Source organism: Ictalurus furcatus, chromosome 20 (genome assembly GCF_023375685.1).
Source record: "Ictalurus furcatus strain D&B chromosome 20, Billie_1.0, whole genome shotgun sequence".
NCBI lineage: Eukaryota > Metazoa > Chordata > Actinopteri > Siluriformes > Ictaluridae > Ictalurus > Ictalurus furcatus.
In genome coordinates, this window is record NC_071274.1 from 14,864,005 (window position 1) to 14,882,831 (window position 18,827).

The following is an 18,827-nucleotide window of genomic DNA, read 5'->3' on the forward strand; positions in this document are numbered from 1 at the left end:
TCCTCAAAAACGTCTCTGAAGAGATCGTAATTATAAACTTTTCTTCTAGCAAGTCTCTCGGGAATCTTTTTGTCTTTTTAGTATGTTCAACAAATATTTTGTCTCCTCCATCGAACGGTTCTTTCCACCACACGCCATATTTAAAACGCAAGACTTATTTTTTTCATCTGATCAAGAAAATAATAGCATTCAAGCGTTTACTTAAAAAAAAAAAAAAAAAAAATCCCTCTTGATCGGATTAGAAAAGGAATAAAACACCCCTTCCAATCCGATCAAAATTTCATTCTGACCGAGCGCAATCGGATCGATAAAGGTGTTTACATGAAGGCTATTCGGACGGCTCAATCGGATTACTATTGGATTATTTGGTGGCATGTGTGTTTCAGGCTGGTATGAGTGCATGGACAGAAGACAAAGAGGCAAGAGACATACATAATATATGATATGAGCGAGGCGGTGTAAGGACACACACACTATCCATCTATTTATTATAATATATATATATATATATATATATATATATTTCTTGCAGTTCTCCTCGAAGACTTTCAGCTCAGCAAAGAATAAAACATCACTATTCCTGCCTGTTCTTGAGGGAGCCTCTCTCCCACACACACTCGACCACTGACTTGGCAGAGCAGTTGTGTCCCACAAACTCTCACTCGTCTCCTTTTTTAATCACTCCTCTCTCCAGAGTGCCCGTCACCACCATACCCCGGCCTGCGCGCGCACACACATTGTGTTACACACACTGTGTTACACACACACTCTATATACACTGCGTCTCACACACACACAGTGCAACACCATCCTTAACCGTTCACATAATTTCATCTATTGTAAAGCAATGGAAACAATAGACTCTGCATATATTATGAAGTAATAACATCTCAGCCAATCAGAGACGGTCTGGGATGGAGCGTCCATGACAAGAGTCTCGGTCACGAATCAAATCAACGGATCGACTTTATAAATCGCTTTTATTTGATTATAACCAGTTGAATTAAGTGACATATCGCTCTGATTCATTTAAAATAATTAATCAAAATAATTCTCTGAATCTGTAAACTGATTCACTGCTTTATGAATCAGTCTAAAGAATCATGTTACCGAGTCAGTTGTGTTGGGCGTGTTGCACAATCAATTTTGAAAAATGATGATACCCATACACACACATATATACACACCTGGTATGGAGTAGACTCCCTCAATGTACAGCAGGAAAGGTCTATCCAGATCTCTCCTGGGTAGAGGAATGTTCTCATCCACCACCTCCAACAGCTTCATGACTGAGCTCTCAGCTCAGGCTGCCGGTTCTACACACACACACACACACACACACAATAATGAGCTCCGAGTGTTACAGGATCACACACACTCTCCACGTCCCCAGTCTCTCTCCATCAGTACCTCCAGGGTGCAGAGGGCGGAGCCACAGATGACGGGTGTGTTGTCTCTGTCATAGCCGAACTCGCTGGGCAGCTCTCGGATCTTGAGCTCGACCAGCTGCAGGAGTTCGGGGTCGTCCGCTTTGTTCACGTACACCACCACGTGCAGCACACCGATCTGCCGAGCCAGCAGCAGGTGCTCACGAGTCTGCAGCATCTGACCGTCTGTCGCTGCCACCACCAGGATACAGCCGTCCAGCTGAGCCGTGCCCGTGATCATGTTCTACACACACAGAGTCAGGGTTAGACTACATGTTTTGTGCAGAAATGCAGACAGAAAGCAGTTCAGTTCTGTAAATATGACATGTTCCTTGATCAACATTTATTTTGAACCAATCACTGACATCGGTCTCTCTGCTCATTTACCTGCCTGTTTTTCTGCTCATCTACCTGCCTGTCTGTGCATCTGTGTGTGTATCCATCCATCTGCCTGTGTAAGTGTCTGACTTCCTGCCTTTGTCCAAGTGTGTCTCTCCATCTGTTTGAGCAGTCTGTGTGTGTGTGTACTTTGACAGTCAGCGTGCCAGGGACAGTCAGTGTCAGCATAGTGCCTGTTAGCAGTTGTGTACTGCACATCTAAGGCATTGATTGTGATTTCTCTGGCTTTCTTCTCGGGAGCGTTATCAACGTCCTCATACTTCTTATAGTGCACTCCACCACCCTCGGCCAGCACTGACACACACAATAAATAAAGGTATCCTCAGCTACAGCACAGTTATAGTGTTACCCCTGGGTGTGTTACCTTTGGTGATGGCGGCGTTGAGCGTAGTCTTCCCGTACCGATGTTCACGTGTGGTTTGTCACGGGAGAACACCATCTTTGCCTCTGCGGTGAAATTCCTCCAACTGAGAGGAACTGCACACTGAGATACAACGATTACCTTCATTCATTTCTCCTGATCATTCATTAATCCAGAGCATTTTCATTAACACTGTACAAATACTATAAACATAACATACGCTGATTTATCTGGAGACCTCATCTATTTCTATATAATTTGGATTTATTGTTCGATGTTCTTCGGTGAACTCACCAGTTTGTAGGAGCTGTGCAGGAGACTCGGGGAGGAGAGCTGGAGCGCTGAACACCATCAAGAGAACAAAACATGAGATAAACATGAACACCATCCTCCTCTCCTCTCATTTATACAACACTAATTTACATCATTCATAGCAAAGAAAAAAGCCACAGTGGAAAATACGAAGCTGGGTATACTTGAGTCTTACGTTGACAACAGGAATATGCAAATGAGTGCATTTACATAGACATCTGCATATTTATCCAATGTTACAGATGTGCAGCATGTGGGGGGTTTACTCAGGGATAATTCAGGATCACTTAAACCACTGCACTGATGCATTTCCACTGATTGTTGTTTAATTGTGATAAACCCGCAGTAATATCAGTCCCCTCACATCTCACCAGTACATGGATGTGGCTTGACCTTGCTTTACCAGCGTGAGCCTCCACTAAACCCCGTTAAACCCCCGGCTTTAACTCCTCCACACCACAAAAGCGTTAAAGACACCGCACAGGTATACTCATGAACACAAACTGTCCAACTTACCAGAGAGGTATGCACGGATACCCACGAGCGCAGCCATGTTGGATTACTTACTGAAAGACACACACGGCGCATGCGCGGATAATAACCACAACGTCATCAACATGCGACGCGTCAGTGACGGACAGCAAAGAGGGTTGTTTATATCCACAAGTCTAGTAACTGCTGCTAAACCGAATTTTATTGCTTTTTGCTCTGAGTTAAAAAGTTTTGCTGATTCCCCAAGTAAACTGAAAAGAAATAAATAAAGCTGTTAAAACATACCAGATATTAAATAAGATTATAAAGTCAAGGGGGTGCTGTCGAGTGGGCAATGGAGTAGGTCGGGTTTAGTTTGGGCTCCCGCGGAACTTCTGTCTTTTATTGTTTTGTTTTTTTTTGTTTAAGTTAATAAGTGTTTTTCGTAGTTAATCGCTAGCAAACCCTGTTTCTAACATTTTGTTAAGTTAAATGTACATACATTTGCGTGAAGATGGCGGCAAATTTGCGGAAACAAATTCACAGAGTCTACCAAATCTATGCCCAGCACCGCCTCGTCTGCAAGTTCTGCTGCCTCTCCGGGCTCGGAGCCCCCACCCCAGCAGGAGAGCCAAGAGATGGACGCTGAAACCTTGAAGACGGATATCCTGCTTTCACCAAGGGCCGACATTGCTGCGGTGATAAAAACTGAGCTGAAAAGTGCACTTGCTGAAGGTTTCGACTTTCTTAGGAATGAGTTGCAAGCAGTGAAAGAGGAAATACAGAACAATACGGCCGCAATTCACTCCCACAGGAGGTGGGCTAACGACCTGGTCGGAAGAGGTGGCAGTCTTTACAGACTGCGGTGAATGACCTGGCAGTGGAGGTGCCTTACGTTGCGTGCATGGACCTTATGCTGTTCAAAAACAACAACAATAATAATAATAATAATAATAATAATAATAATAATAACAATGTTTCACATATTGTACGTGCAAATAATTCTAACAGTATAACAATAAATGTGGAAACAGACAACAGTATAAAATTAAATAAATAACTAAAAATGCCAAAAATTCTAAAACAAAACCAATCAAATAATTTTAAACAGACATTTACAGACGATTAACATTAACTGAATGGTATTTTATTTTGTATGATTTCCCATTTTATAACATATTTTAGCCTATTTAAAACGAGTTGTAAAATAGCCGTGAAAACACTGCACTGGTTAAAATGAATTTAAAATGACATTTATAGTTGATATTTTATATCTGTGTATATAGTTATTTGTTGTGTTTTTTTGTTATTCGTGTGTTTTATTTATTCGTTGTGCACTGTAGCGCGAATGAGCTGTTACATCATTCATGAATGACGTCATAGTAAGAACAGTAGAATGCAGTATCAACATTGTAGAACCTACTTTGTAGAAGCTATTACGTGTCAGTATTCTAACCTAATGTTCGGCTGAGCAGCAGATAAACAGCTGCTCTAACGCCGAGATGCATCATCAAAATGAGCGGATTAGATAAACGGATCCAGTCTGATTGGTGAGGAAATGCTGCAAAAGGCAACTGAGGAGCAGGGACATGAAGAGCATGCTGGACTTATAGCCAAAGAAGAGGACTTGAAGTACGATGAAGTGCACCTGGACTCCAGAAACATCTTAAAGGGCAGTTCACATCTCTAACCAAGCTTCACCTCTTATAATAATAATAATAATAACATCCAGAAGATTCCGGGATTAGATAAGCTCACTTGAAGGGTTGGATACACTCGTGAAACTTCAAGAACTGAGTTTGTTCAGCATTTCTGTAGTTAATAGATGCAATGCAGAACCTCTCACTTGGTAACAGTTTGATCTCGCAACTTGACCATGTAATATACCTAAGAAAATAGAAACAGGGTAGGCAATGTTACTGTACATGTTATGACTTTCACCAAAATGACTGTTTGTTCAATTAATTGTTCTTGTGGGACCTCTGGTGGCGACATGAAGTAATTAGTGGGTCGTTCACCTTTAACCTGTGAAACCACACCCATTCTCCAGGTAGAGAAGTGTATCTCATGCTGAGAGCAGGTAGGTAAAAATGTGCTCCAGCAAAATGAGATTAATTTTGTAATATAAAAATACATGTTTATCTTACAAATAATGTTAAATTGAACGTTCAGTAATGTTGTGTAATGATATGTTAGTTGATTGTGATTGTATGTGACCAACTTTGTGAAGTTTAGATATAATTTGCTCACCCTGTCTGTAGCATGACTGACGACATCTTTTTGACTCAAATGCAGGTGACTCTTTTGTTTCGTTTTGTTCAATTCAATATGTATAGCGCTTTTAACAATGGACATTGTCTCAAAGCAGCTTTACAGAAACATACAGTTGTGCCCAAACGTTTGCATACCTCTTGCAGAATCTGCTAAATCTTACTCTTAACAAAATAAGACGGATCATAAAAATCCCATGTTTGTTTAGTTCTGTCCTGAATAAGCTATTTCACATAACAGATGTTTATAGTCTGCAAGACAAGATTATAGCTGAATTTATAAACATTACCCTGTTCAAAAGTTTACACACCCTTGATTCTTAATACTGTGTGTTGTGACCTGGATGATCCACGACTGTGTTTATGTTTTGAGATAGTTGTTGAGTCAAGGGACAAGGGTTTGTCCTGAGCAGTTAAACTCCCCACTGTTCTTCAGAAAAATCCTCCAGGTCCTGCACATTCTTTGCGTTTCCAGCATCGTATGCATATTTGAGCCCTTTACAACAGCGGTTATATGATGTTGAGATCCGTCTTTTCACACTGAGGACAACTGAGGGACTCGTACACAACTATTACATAAGGTGCAAACATTCACTGATGCTCAAGAAGGTAACATGATAAATTAAGAGCCATGGGGGTGTAAACTTAACAGGTTGATCAGTGTAAATTGTTATTATTTGTCTTCTGGGAGACATGTAACTATCTTATTTAACTTCTGAAGGGCAGTACTAAATAAAAAAAAAAAGCTCTTGAACAAAATGATCATTTGTGAAACAAGGGACTCGAACAATTATCACAAAAACACAGTCGTTGATCATACAGGTAACGACACACAGCTATGTGAAATAATTTATTCAGGACAGGACTAAAACAACATGGGATTTTTATGATCAATCTTATTTTGTTAACAGTATTAAGATTTAGCAGATTCTGCAAGGGGTATAGAAACATTTGTGCACAACTGTATAAACACAAAGATTTTAAGTGGGTGACTATCCCTAATGAGCAATCTGGTCACCATGGTGGCAAGAAAAAACTTGAAGAAACCTTGAGAGGAACCAAAATCAGAAGAGTCTGGTTTAACTACCAGTTAAACGAGGCTGATGTACATGTTGAACTTGATCTACAGCCATTTATATTTCTTTACTGAAGCATTGTTTTAGGGCAGTGATTAATCGTTTTAATCCTTTTTTTTTTTTTTTTTTTTTTTTTTAGACTTGCAGTTTTAAAAACATTTTAAAACTCTTGCAAAATATATTTGATGTGCGTTAAATTAAAAGCAGAACTTTAGATCACCTTTATTGAGGTTTGTAATATTTAATTGTAATTAAAACTTGATTGTAAAGGTGTGGTGTAAAGGTTTAAATGCATTAAACACCAACTAAGCCCAATCTGCAACAGTCCCGCTTTAATCACAATGATACACTCCTGTGTTCAATGCAGCACTTTAACACAAAAGTAAACGTACTCGTGTTTATGAATGAACGTTTAGAAACATTCATTACATATGAACAGCCTCCATGTGAACTTCAGCTAATAACGACAGGTGACGGAGTTTTTTTTTATTATTTTATTTTTTAATTAGAATTTAGAAATAGAATTTAGAACTTCGAATGTACCACTCTTCGAATTCCTTATCAGTAATGATTTCGTTAACAATAAGAGCCTTAGACCTAAGACTTATGCGCGTTGTTGTTATTCTCTGTTGACTGTGTATTTCTCTGTCTGATCTTCTGCAGTTTAGGGTGTGCGGTTCTTCTCTCAGTATCTTCACCAGATCATCATCAGAAATTAGGTGAGTAGGTTTTATTACTCCTAGCTGTGACTCTTTAATAATAATAATAATAATAATAATAATAATAATAATAATAATAACAAAATGACTGTATGGATTCTTCTCTCTGCCTATTTAGTAAACAAGATAAAATTCTGAAGGACTTCTTTCTTCCGGATCTCAAAAAACGCAAATGTTTATAAACATGTCTACGACTAAACTCTGATCTTAAATAGTACTGTTACGATACCTTGTTGGATGCAAGCGTGGACGAACAGGACTAGAGTGCGGGGACCAGGCGGAAGACGAAACACAGAAGACAGCGGTAGGTCAGGGGATCGGGCGAACAATCCAGACTGGGCTAGGCAGGGAAACGTAATCCAGGCGATAACTCCAAAAACCATAGAAATCCGAAACCTGGACAAAGGCTTGGTGAACATCAGAGGAATGAGTGTTTACTTCGCGAGGCGCTGACGTTAACGAGGCCTTTTATAACCTAGGATGCAGCACAGGTGTTAGCACTCAGTACTCCCGCGAACAAGAGCGCATGCATGGGCGGTAAGTGTAGTTCTCGTCGGCCATGTTCGTAGTTGGCACTGCATTCTGGGAACTGTAGTTGTGAGTTCGCCGCGACGTGACAAGTATAAATAAGCGTCGGTGTGATGTGTGGTTGTGATTAATTCTATGCTTGTTTAGATGAGATGAAGCTTTATCTCCAGAAGATCAGAAAAGTTACTTCAGATCACAGGGGGTCAGAGATTAAACTGAAAAAGGTGGAAAATTACAGTTTCAAGGTCAGAACTTTGAAAGAAACATCGTACAAAGATGAGCCCGAGATGTTCGAGGAGTGGGAGCAGTTCTACCTTCCAGAATACATGTTCATGGAGGTGATTGGTGTTGCTGAGAAGTTCCCCTGTAACTCCCCTAATGATGAGCTGGTGCTGATGGTGTGTGAGAACAGGAAGGTTTTTAAGGTAACAGGCTGCATCTCGTCTCTAACAACCTGGAAGAGCTGTTTAAGAATGGCCTCCAGTTTCCAGGAACCGAACAGTATTACCGTGGGCAAAGCTTTGAGGACCCGATGAGTTCATCACTGTTTATAATTTAAATTCACAGTAAATTAACTCTTTCATGTAAAGTGTCTACACTTATGGAGAATCAATTTAAGGCTGTTTTTAAGAAAAGTGTCATTTGTAATTTGTAATGCAAAGTGTAATTTAACATAAACCAGAGGCTATTTGGTTTTCTAAATAGATCTTTACAAACCTTTTAGACAATATCATAGATTAAATTCTCCAGTGAGCACCTTTTTTTTTTAATCATTTTATTTAATTGAACAATTTTATGTTTAGCAATTATAGTGAATTGTAAATAATAACCTAATATAAAAATTATATAATTAAATATTATTTAATTAAAAAACATTTTGGTGCAGACTCTTTAATTAATGCCTTTTATGTTTTAAAAACATAAAAGATAAAGATAAAAAAGATATTTTATTTAAAATAAAAAATAGTTTAGTTTGTTTTTACCTCCTTAATCAGCTGCGTCATGCAACAGTCTCGGGCCATATATATTTTTAACATCAACAATATCACTTCATGTGTTTCTTAGTCTAACATTACAGGAAAATATAATTTCTGCAATTTGAACAAGTAAAATAAACTGCGTGAAAAGGTTAATGTAAATTCTCAGGACCAGGTTATTCTGTACATTCTGAAATGTGGGTTAAATATTGTGGATTAGTGAAAGATTACCATTATGTTTAATGTAAATGAACACGGTTTAAGCATGTAAAACTTTGCTGATAAATGCTGCTTTTTTGTGTCTGTCTGTAGAGCGATGAAGATTGGGACAAGGTGAGGGAATCAAAAGAAGTGAAGGAGAAGATGAAGGAACACCAGGAAATGCTGGAGAGTATGAAGGTCTCCTATCTCAACAACCTGGACAGAATCATGGGGAGAGAGCAAGAAGTGGTGAGAAATACAGAGTGGTGTTTACTGAGCTGTTGCTATTGCTATCTGAGATATAAATAATTACAGGCCAGAGTACAGGTAATAAATCTTTATTCAGCGTATTTCATGAATATTTTACAACACAGAGTGCTTAACAACAGACCATGGAAATAACCATTTCAATTATTTCTTGTAAATTTATAAAATTAAATTTGATATTTCATTGCTGTATAATCCCATGAGATCAGCGTTTTTATTAGGGTATATACAACAATCATAGTCATGGATCAAAGTGTAGCCGGTTAAAAAGATTAAACTATTGAACTGGAAAAGAAGAACTCAAATTTCTAAAAAACACTGGTTTAACCTCCTGGAAACCTCTCTACCCTGGAAATAATCTAAATTTAATCCGTAGCAATAAATAATTTCAGGACATGTGGTCATGATTCTTACAGAACATTGAGAAATAGTTCCTTTCTACACCTCTCTTTGGATCAAATATTTATTCATCTAACTTGTTAGAAATCTTCATCCTTAATTCTCTCTATAACAGGAAAAAAGTGTTATTTAGAGTGTGTAGTGTAATGATATAAAATATTCTATGACACTTTTTGTAATAAAATAATATCTGTAAGAAAACATACGTAGGCCACACTAAGTAAAGAACGGCGCCGCTTTCTCGTTTCCGGCGCCGCAGAGAGTGGCAGCACGACACAGCAGCTACCTCTCCCTTTCCTAGTTGTTAACCTTTTTTATATTTTAAATACTTTTATTTTTCTTTTTACTAACGCACTAACTTATACTTTATTTATTGGCACATTTTAGCCTTTTTCTTTTGTAAATTACTATTCTTGTGAAGGCTAATTTACCGAACTACGGTTAACTTTACCTGAAACAGGATAACGTTACACAATGAACACCGCGACCACCAGACAACGAAACACCGGAGTTTACTCACGTGAGGAGCTCTTGCAGTTCCGGGATCGACCTGTTGCATGTCTGAAGGGGATCCCGGTGAAGTTAAGGATTAGAAGGCGAGGATGTCGTGCTGGCGTGATGTTGAGGAATAAGAAGACGGGGAGTCGGTGGAGATACAAGCCCTGTCTTCCCACGGTCGTCATGGGGAACGTCCGCTCACTGACAAACAAGATGGATGAACTCTCGGCCCTGGTCAGCGGGCAGCGCGAGTATCGGGAGTGCAGCATGCTATGTCTGACTGAAACTTGGTTGAATGGGAAAACACCAGACTGCTCAGTGGAACTAGCTGGCTTCTCGCTAGTTCAAGCAGATAGGAAGAAACAGAGCGGTAAGAAGTTGGGAGGAGGACTTGCTGTCTTTGTTAACTCCAAATGGTGTAACTCAGGACATATTACCACGAAGGCAGAAATCTGCACGCCAGATGTTGAGGTGCTTGCCGTTGGATTGAGACCAGATTATCTGCCTCAAGAGTTCTCAGTTGCCATTGCTGTCACTGCTTACATTCTGACCTGCAGACACGGCATCCGAATGCTCTCCTCATCATTAATGGAGATTTTAACCACGTCAAAATCTCAAGGACACTAACCGACTTCAAACAGTACGTTACCTGTAACACCAGAGGAGATAAGACCCTGGATCTGCTGTATGCCAATGTTAAGGAGGCATACAGCGCCACCACTCTGCCCCCTCTTGGCAAATCTGACCACTGTCTGGTACTGCTGACTCCAACGTACAAGACTGCTGTTAGGAGACAGTCTGTCACCATCAGGACTGTGCAGCAGTGGTCGGGGGAGGCCGAGGAGGTCCTGATGGAGTGCTACAGGACAACGGACTGGGAAATGTTCCAACAGGATTACGGTACGACATTGAGGGTCTGGCCCAATGTGTCACTGACTACATCAGGTTCTGTGAGGACAATATCATCCCCACCAAAAGGATGCGCTGCTTCCCCAACAATAATCCCTGGATCAACAGAGACATCAAATCTCTGTTGAACAAGAAAAAGATTGCTTTCATGACAGGGGACAACGAAGAGGCCAAAAAAGCGATCCAGAGGGAGCTGAAGAGAGAGCTGAGGAGGGCTAAGGACTCATATAAGAACCGGATCGAAGGGAAGCTGCAGCTGAACAACAGCAGAGAGGTGGGGGGGGGGGGGGGGGGGGTGGGGGGGTGAGAACCATTACAGGCATGAATAGACCATCAAGAGCAGTAGAGGGGACAAAGGACCAAGCCAATGAGTTAAACCAGTTTTTTAATAGGTTTGACTCAACAACGCTGACTGAACGCCTCTTCCTCTCCACTTCCTCAAGTAGCTCAACCCAGGTTATCCCCCCCGCCCCCTCCCCTCCAACTCAGGCTCCTCCCTCCACAGCCTTTCCATCACCCACCCCCCTCCCTTCTTTGCCCTCCACTCCACTGCCCCTCCAATTCCCCTCCCCTCCACTCCACTCTCCATTCCCTTGACACTCCACTCCCCCATATCCTCCACCCCGGACTTCAAAACCAGCCAGGTGAGATGGCAGCTCACCAAAACCCCGATCAACAAGGCCAGAGTACCCGACGACATCCACCTGAGGGTCCTCAAGGTATGTGCAGAGCAGCTGGCAGGAGTGTCCCGGCATCTGCCGAAGATCTGGAAGACTTCCTGCATTGTCCCTGTCCCCAAAAAGGGACGTTCCAGCGACCTCTCCAACTTCAGGCCTGTGGCACTAATGTCTCATGTAATGAAGACTTTCGAGAGACTGGTTCTGCAGCACCTTAGGCCCCTGGTATGCGACTGCCTGGACCCTCTGCAGTTTGTGTACCAGGCTGACAGCGTGGATGACGCCATCATCTACCTGCTTCACAGTGCCTACACCCACCTGGAGAAGCCACACAGCACTGTGAGGATCATGTTCTTCGATTTCTCCAGTGCTTTTGACACCGTTCAGCCTCTCAGGTTGGCTGAGAAGCTCTCCGTGATGCAGGTGGATCAGGACCTGGTGGCCTGGATCACTGACTACCTCACTGACAGGCCGCAGTATGTCAGGCTACATGGCTGCCAGTCAGACGTCGTGGTGAGCAACACTGGCACACCCCAGGGAACTGTACTGTCACCATTTCTCTTCACACGCTACACTTCTGACTTTTGCTTCGACTCTGAATGAGCCACCTCCAGAAGTTCTCAGATGACTCCTCCATCATCGGCTGTATCGCAGATGACCGAGAGGAGGAGTACAGAGACTTGATTGAGAGCTTCATCGGATGGTGTGACATCCACCACCTCCAGCTCAGCACAGGAAAAACCAAGGAGCTGGTGGTGGACTTCAGACGCAGCAAGAGGCCCCACACCCCTGTTGTAATAAGGGGTGAAGGGGTAGAGATGGTGGACACCTATCAGTTCCTGGGGGTGCACCTCAACAATAAACTGGACTGGACAGACAACACAGAGGCCCTCTACAGGAAAGGACAGAGCAGGCTGTTCTTCCTGAGGAGGCTCAGGTCCTTCAATGTGTGCACCAGGCTGCTACGGATGTTCTACCAGTCTGTGGTGGCCAGTGTCATCTTCTTTGCTGGGGTGTGCTGGGGAGGTGGCATCGGGACTTGTGGCGCCAACAAACTGGGCAAGCTGGTGAAGAAGGCCAGCTCGGTGGTGGGGATGGAACTGGATGGTGTGGAGGTTGTAGGTCCAAATTTTGCCTATTACCTGAAGACACTTAACATAGAAACAGATACTCACATATTCAATTGGAGAAAGAAAAATAAGACACCAGCCGTGAGTGAGAAGCAGCAAGGGTCCAGGTTTATTCGTTCCGTTCCACCACACGAGATCCACACAGTTTGAGACGTCCCAAAATGCGATCTGACACCCGGAGCTGAAGCTCCCTTATTTATACAGTGTTCTACACCAAAAGAGCCTTCCCATAATACCATTAGGTTTTAGAAAGAGCCTTCCCAGAATACCATTAGGTTTTAGAAAGAGCCTTCCCATAATACCAATATGTACGCGACTCAACATTTTGGAGAGACCTTGGTCTCACGGTGTCCGCTGTTCCCATAGACGGTTATTTTGCGACTCTAGCCATTCCCATGGACAGTTATCTACCAGGTGTAGCCCAGCTCCAATACCCTTATAATTTGCCCGTCACATTTCATCCTTAAAAAATAACCTGTGTCAATGTCAGTCCTGACTGGTCTATCATGAGCAGAGGATTCTTCACACCTTCACACACTTATGAGTAAGTTTCTTTCATATTTGTTCTACATTCCTGTTTTCTAATGTGGTTTCTTTTTCGTATTTTGTTCTACATTTTCTGTTTATAATGCTTACACATAGTTTACCCCCTTTACTTTACTCTATACCTTATAATATCCTTATAATATCCTTATAATCCTTATAATATTCTGCATTCCTTGTGTGTGTGGCTGCATAGGCCTCTGTGTGTGTGTGTCTCTTAGTTCACCTTCTGCCTGCATGCAGACGTACTCCACCTACGCTTTGAGGCCTGCCGCACTTAATCAAATATATATATTGTTATCCCCCTGCACCTTGCTTATCTGTGTGTTGTGTCTTAGGTGGACATCCGTTCATACAGTCCACCAGCCCAGTGAATTCTCAATAAGATTACATATTACTCATACTAGGTCTTCCTCGTGTTTATTTCTTGTGTTTTTCATATACAACAAGGTGGTGACTGAGAGGAGGATGAGAAGGAAGCTGAAAACCATCATGGATGACCCCTCTCATCCTCTCTATGCTGAGCTGAGGCAGCTCAGGAGCTCCTTCAGCCACAGACTCATCCAGCCCTGAGCCTCAAAGCGCTTTGGAGGCTCATTTGTGCCATCAGCCATCAGGCTCCACAACACCACAGCACCAAACTGACAGATTTAAGCCTGATTATATCTGAGACATTATCTGGTTGTAAATAATTGTTATTGATTATTATTATTAGTGTAAATAGTGTGTGAATACTTCTACAATACGGCATGTGTTCTGTTCTTTTATATTCCTTCATGCTGCTATGTTGATCTAAATTTCCCCTACAGGGGATTAATAAAGTTATATCTTATCTTATCTTATCTTAACATTATTAGTATTTCATTTAAAATGTCATGGTGTCAAAACTTATAGCAGCGGTCATTAATTAGTGCAGAATTTATTTCCAGTGTAAAACGGCTAAATGTTTTAAAAGGTTACTTAAAGTGGACAAGTTGAATTACTTTCCTCACCAAAAAGCTGGAAAGGTAATCTTTATCTGTATAAACATACATCTATCTCTCTATCTATAAAGCTATTAAACAAATAAATAAATAAATAAATATACAGCCATTATTAACTATTTCATCATCAATATTTAATTATTTTAATGTAGAATTAATTCCATTTGGGAAATTCACCCTGGGAGGTGGGTTTTTTCCAGGAAAATAAATGGTTCTTTAAGCTGGACGTGTGCATTTTGGACATGCGCAGGATTTAACCCACTGACCCTGTAAGGCCTTAAAACTGGCTTGCCCGTCTTTGACCTATTCCCATAAGGACGATATACCGGCTTGGTCGTCTATGCAAAATACCTGTAAGGCCGATATAGCGGCTTTACAGTGTAAACGTTATCCCCGTAAGGCTGGTATACTGGCATTACTCTGCTATGATTCCTTACTTATTTAATTATTATTTTTTGACCCGGAAGGTTGATGACGTCATGACGTCATAACGCCGTCATTACGATGAAGCTGATCCAAGCGTGAATGTTGTTGAAACTAAAAATGCCAAAGCGATAAGCTAATCGTGTTCCAGCTAAAGTTACACCTACAGTGAACACAGGTACATCTAAAACAGTGAAAAAAAAGAAAACATACACAGTTTCACAAGTGAGAGCAAGGATTCTAGATAGTGACAGCACTGAAAGTTCAGGCGATGTTGAAACCGAAACTGATAGTGAGAAGGCTAGACACTTCGAAAAGAAAAATCCTTCCGTTGAAAAGAAGAACAACCCCCACAAGGAATCAAAAACTGTTTTTCGTTGTCGGGAATGCGACCAATTTCTGTGCATTCATGAAAACAGTACCTGCTGGTCTCATTATCACCAGAAAGTTGACTTTTGGCACTAAAATGCATTTATTCAAAGGCATTGACCATGCTGATGCTCGTATGGTACTTCTAAATGAGTATAAGGATTTTAGCGAGTGTTTTTCATAATTTCTCTAGTTAATAATTGTACTCTAAGTGGAGTAAAAACACTGAAATGCTTCATTTTCAAAGTAATATTACACAAATACATTATTATGAGTTGTTTCAATGCCTAAAAATGTTATCATTAAAATGTTGATTTGGGGGCCAATTTTGGCCCAGGAACTCAGGGTTGGCATGCTGTTTCTATGGGGAATTTAGGGTTGTGGGACATAATACTGTGGGAACTAAGGGGTAAGAGGGTTAAAGCTGTTTTTAAAGCATTTCACAGACTCATCCTGAACTGCAGGTTTCTGTCAGGTTCACTGCATCCTGTATGTATCCGGGGTTACAGAATTAGAATTGGAACCATGGAATCCTGAGCTGTTATTATTCTGAAATCCAGAATCGGAACATTCCGAGTTGAAAAGCTGATCTGCATCAACACAATCCTCATTCAGATGAAAGCTGTACATTCAGTAGCTCTGACCTGCATAGAAATACTGAACAGAACATGATTAAACAGGAAGAAGAGAAGGGAATGGAGAGGAAGGTGGATGCGATGTCCTGCAACATCATCAATGAGCTGCGGTTAGAGAAGCAGCTCTGTGACGTAGTCATCATGGTAGACGGCGCCAAGTTCCACGTGCACAAGATCATCCTGTGCGGCTGCAGCCCGTACTTCGTGGCTCTCTTCACCAACGGCTGGTACCCTCCTGATAAGATCAGGTACAGCATCCCTAACGTTTCCGCCGAGATAATGGAGCTGATCGTGGAGTACGCGTATAAAAGACGTGTTAACATCACGGAGAAAAACGTGTGTAAGCTGCTGATTGCTGCTGATTTTCTGTTGGTGAGCAGCCTGGTGAACGACTGCTGCGCATTCCTGAAGACTCAGCTGTGTCCTGAGAACTGCGTTAACATCTGGCGTTTTGCTCACTCCCACTTCTGCGAGAAGTTGAAGCAGCAGGCCTTCCGGTTTATTTTGCACAACTTTGAGAAGATAGTGAGCCTCTCTGAGGAGTACCTAGACCTGACGGTCGAGCAGCTGAGCAAGATCATTGAGAAGGACGAACTGAACGTGAAACAGGAGAGCGTGGTGTTCGAGGCCGTCTTACAGTGGATCAAACATGCACCATGGAAACGGAAAGCGCACATAGGAGTGTTACTGCCCAAGGTGCGTCTGGGGCTACTGACGCACGATTACCTTATGAACAATGTGAGCAACAACGTTTTAGTGATGGACGACATGACATGTAAGCCGATCGTCACCAGCGTTCTGATGGGCATCGATGACCTCAACCCGAGCCTTTCTTTCAGCTCTGATCTCACGAGATTCCGCCTGCCCAGCGCCATTCTGCTGGCCATCGGTGGCTGGGGCCACAGGAATCAAACCAATGCCATAGAAGCGTACGATACGCGAGCAGCACGCTGGGTCAATGTCACATGCAACTACGAGAGTCCACGAGCTTATCACGGGACAGTGTACCTGAATGGCTTCGTGTACTGCATCGGAGGACTCGACACTGAGGATTACAGACAGGATTACTTCAGCAGTGTGAGAAGGTTTGACCCCATCACCAGAACCTGGGCTCAGGTGAGCCCCATGCACTCTCGCCGGTGTTACTTGAGCGTGTGTGGGCTGGATGGTCATATCTATGCGATGGGAGGATTTGATGGCATTGAATATCTGAATACGGTCGAGCGATATGAACCTGAGAATGATCGGTGGAGCATGATCGCGCCGATGCACAAACGAAGGAGCAACTCTAGCGCTACAGTACTGAACGGCAAAGTATACGTATGCGGAGGGTTTGATGGGAACGAGTATTTATTCACAGGGGAGTATTATAGTCCTCAGACGGGAGTGTGGACCCTCATCCCCCCCATGATGATCAGAAGGAGTGGACTGGGTGTGGTCGCGTACGGAGGACAGGTTTACGCTGTCGGGGGATTTGGTGGTGATAATGAGTTAAGCGATGTAGAGGTGTATAATCCTCAGACCAACATGTGGAGAAAAGGTCCAGCCATGAACAACCAGCGCAGCAACTTCGGCATTGAGGTGCTGGATGATCTCCTGTTCGTTGCTGGAGGATTTAACAGCACTACCATCATGGATGAAGTGGAGTGTTATGATGAGCAGACTTCTGAATGGCATTCAGTCGAAAACATGGGGTATTCCCGCCGTGCTCTGAGCTGCTGTGTGCTGTCTGGTTTACCCAACATGGCCGAGTACGCCGCACCCCGAGACGATCCCTACGGAGTCCCTCAGAGCTCACGGAGCACCAGGGGGTACCTCACACCTCCTGCCAACGTCTGAGTACAAATAAACCTCTCCCTTCATCAGCATCCTTTTGTTCTCGAGAATCAAATTAAACATTCTGAAGCAGTCAAACTACTGAATTTGCCTTTTGTTTACTCTCTTATGCTGCAAGCCGTTGTATTGAAACTCGTAAAACCACAACGTCCTTCAGGACGACGTGCAATGGAACAGTTAACGTCCACCGTCGTGAGCTCTCTCTCTCACACACCTGACATCCCAACGACACGGCGGCGCTCATGTGCTCAACGCTAAACAGAATTCCCTTCACGTTTTTTTCTACGTGATGAAACTGGACTTTGTTGACTTGTAACTTTTGTGTCGTAAGTTTAAGTTCGTAACGCAATTCCACTGATTTTAGCCCAAATTCACTAACGTGATAAAATCACTGTAACGGATAATTTTTACAAGCAAAGATGAAGACACGGGACGAAGATTATACATCATTTCTCTCTGTACATCACAGAAATAATTCATGTAGATCTTATTAATATGTTTATCAAACTCAAATATGACCTTGCTCCGGGTATCCACCATTATTTCAGAGCCGAGCCGGAACGCCTTTAGATGGGAACGCCTTTAGATCAGAACGCCGGAAAACTGGTTGTGTACTTTCAGAGCTCGAGTACAACAGAGTGCAGCATAAATACCAGCAGATCCACAGCGAGACACTATCGGATAATACTGTAAACACACCAGGTTCAATTACACTACACTCAAACAAGAGAAAAAACATGGATTAGGAAAAAAGGACATAAAATAATGACAAAGAGTAAAGGAAAAAGAGAGAAAGAGAATGATAGAGAATGAGAAAGAGAGAGATATGAATGAGAATTAAATCGAAATAATGAAAAGCAGAAATCAAGAGGGGAAAAAAGAAAAAAAAAGTGAGAGACAAACACACTACACAAGGGACTGACAAAAAAAGTTTGAAACAAAAAAAGAAGTAAAGAAATGTAAAAAATAACAATGAAAGTAAGAGCAAAAAAAGGAACAATAAAAATGATAAATATGAAAGAGAAAGAAATCGTGGTAGAGGAATAAAAAAGGTAGGAGACAATTGATAAATAGCAGCAGAAACCGTGGAAAAGAAGAGGAAGTGAGACAGATAAAGAAAAAAGGAAAGAGACGAAGGAGAAAAGAGTGAGAGAGGGATGAAAGAAATGAAGAAAGAGATTAACGTGTCACCTTGAAGAAGTCGGTTTTGTCGGCGATGTGCTTTAACATCCCTGTGTGAGCGGCGGCCTGATCACCACTGCAACACGACCCTGGCTCGGGCTCATCGGTCGGGCGGAGTCGGCCACGCCCACCCGTTCTGCTGTCACCATGGTGACGGACTGAGTCAGACCCAGCAGGTCCATGAGGAGGGAGATGGCGACGGCGCGGATGCTGAAGCCCAGCTCAGAGAAACAGG

The 18,827-nt window shown here is 42.3% G+C and overlaps 2 protein-coding genes and 1 pseudogene across 2 annotated transcripts; 2 read left to right on the forward strand and 1 right to left on the reverse strand.

Annotated features, from left to right (window-relative positions):
* Nucleotides 1-587: 587 nt before the first annotated feature.
* Nucleotides 588-7,674, reverse strand: LOC128624411 (elongation factor Tu, mitochondrial-like; annotated as a pseudogene).
* A 3,429-nt stretch (nt 7,675-11,103) lies between these two features.
* On the forward strand, nt 11,104-13,648 carry LOC128624412 (uncharacterized). Its single transcript, XM_053652049.1, has 2 exons — nt 11,104-13,165; nt 13,572-13,648. The coding sequence occupies exon 1, from the start codon at nt 12,091-12,093 to the stop codon at nt 12,769-12,771; it is 681 nt and encodes a 226-aa protein (XP_053508024.1). The 5' UTR covers nt 11,104-12,090; the 3' UTR covers nt 12,772-13,165; nt 13,572-13,648.
* A 1,878-nt stretch (nt 13,649-15,526) lies between these two features.
* Nucleotides 15,527-17,491, forward strand: LOC128624530 (kelch-like protein 10). Its single transcript, XM_053652247.1, has 2 exons — nt 15,527-15,822; nt 15,955-17,491. The coding sequence occupies exons 1-2, from the start codon at nt 15,608-15,610 to the stop codon at nt 17,411-17,413; spliced, it is 1,674 nt and encodes a 557-aa protein (XP_053508222.1). The 5' UTR covers nt 15,527-15,607; the 3' UTR covers nt 17,414-17,491.
* Nucleotides 17,492-18,827: the final 1,336 nt, after the last annotated feature.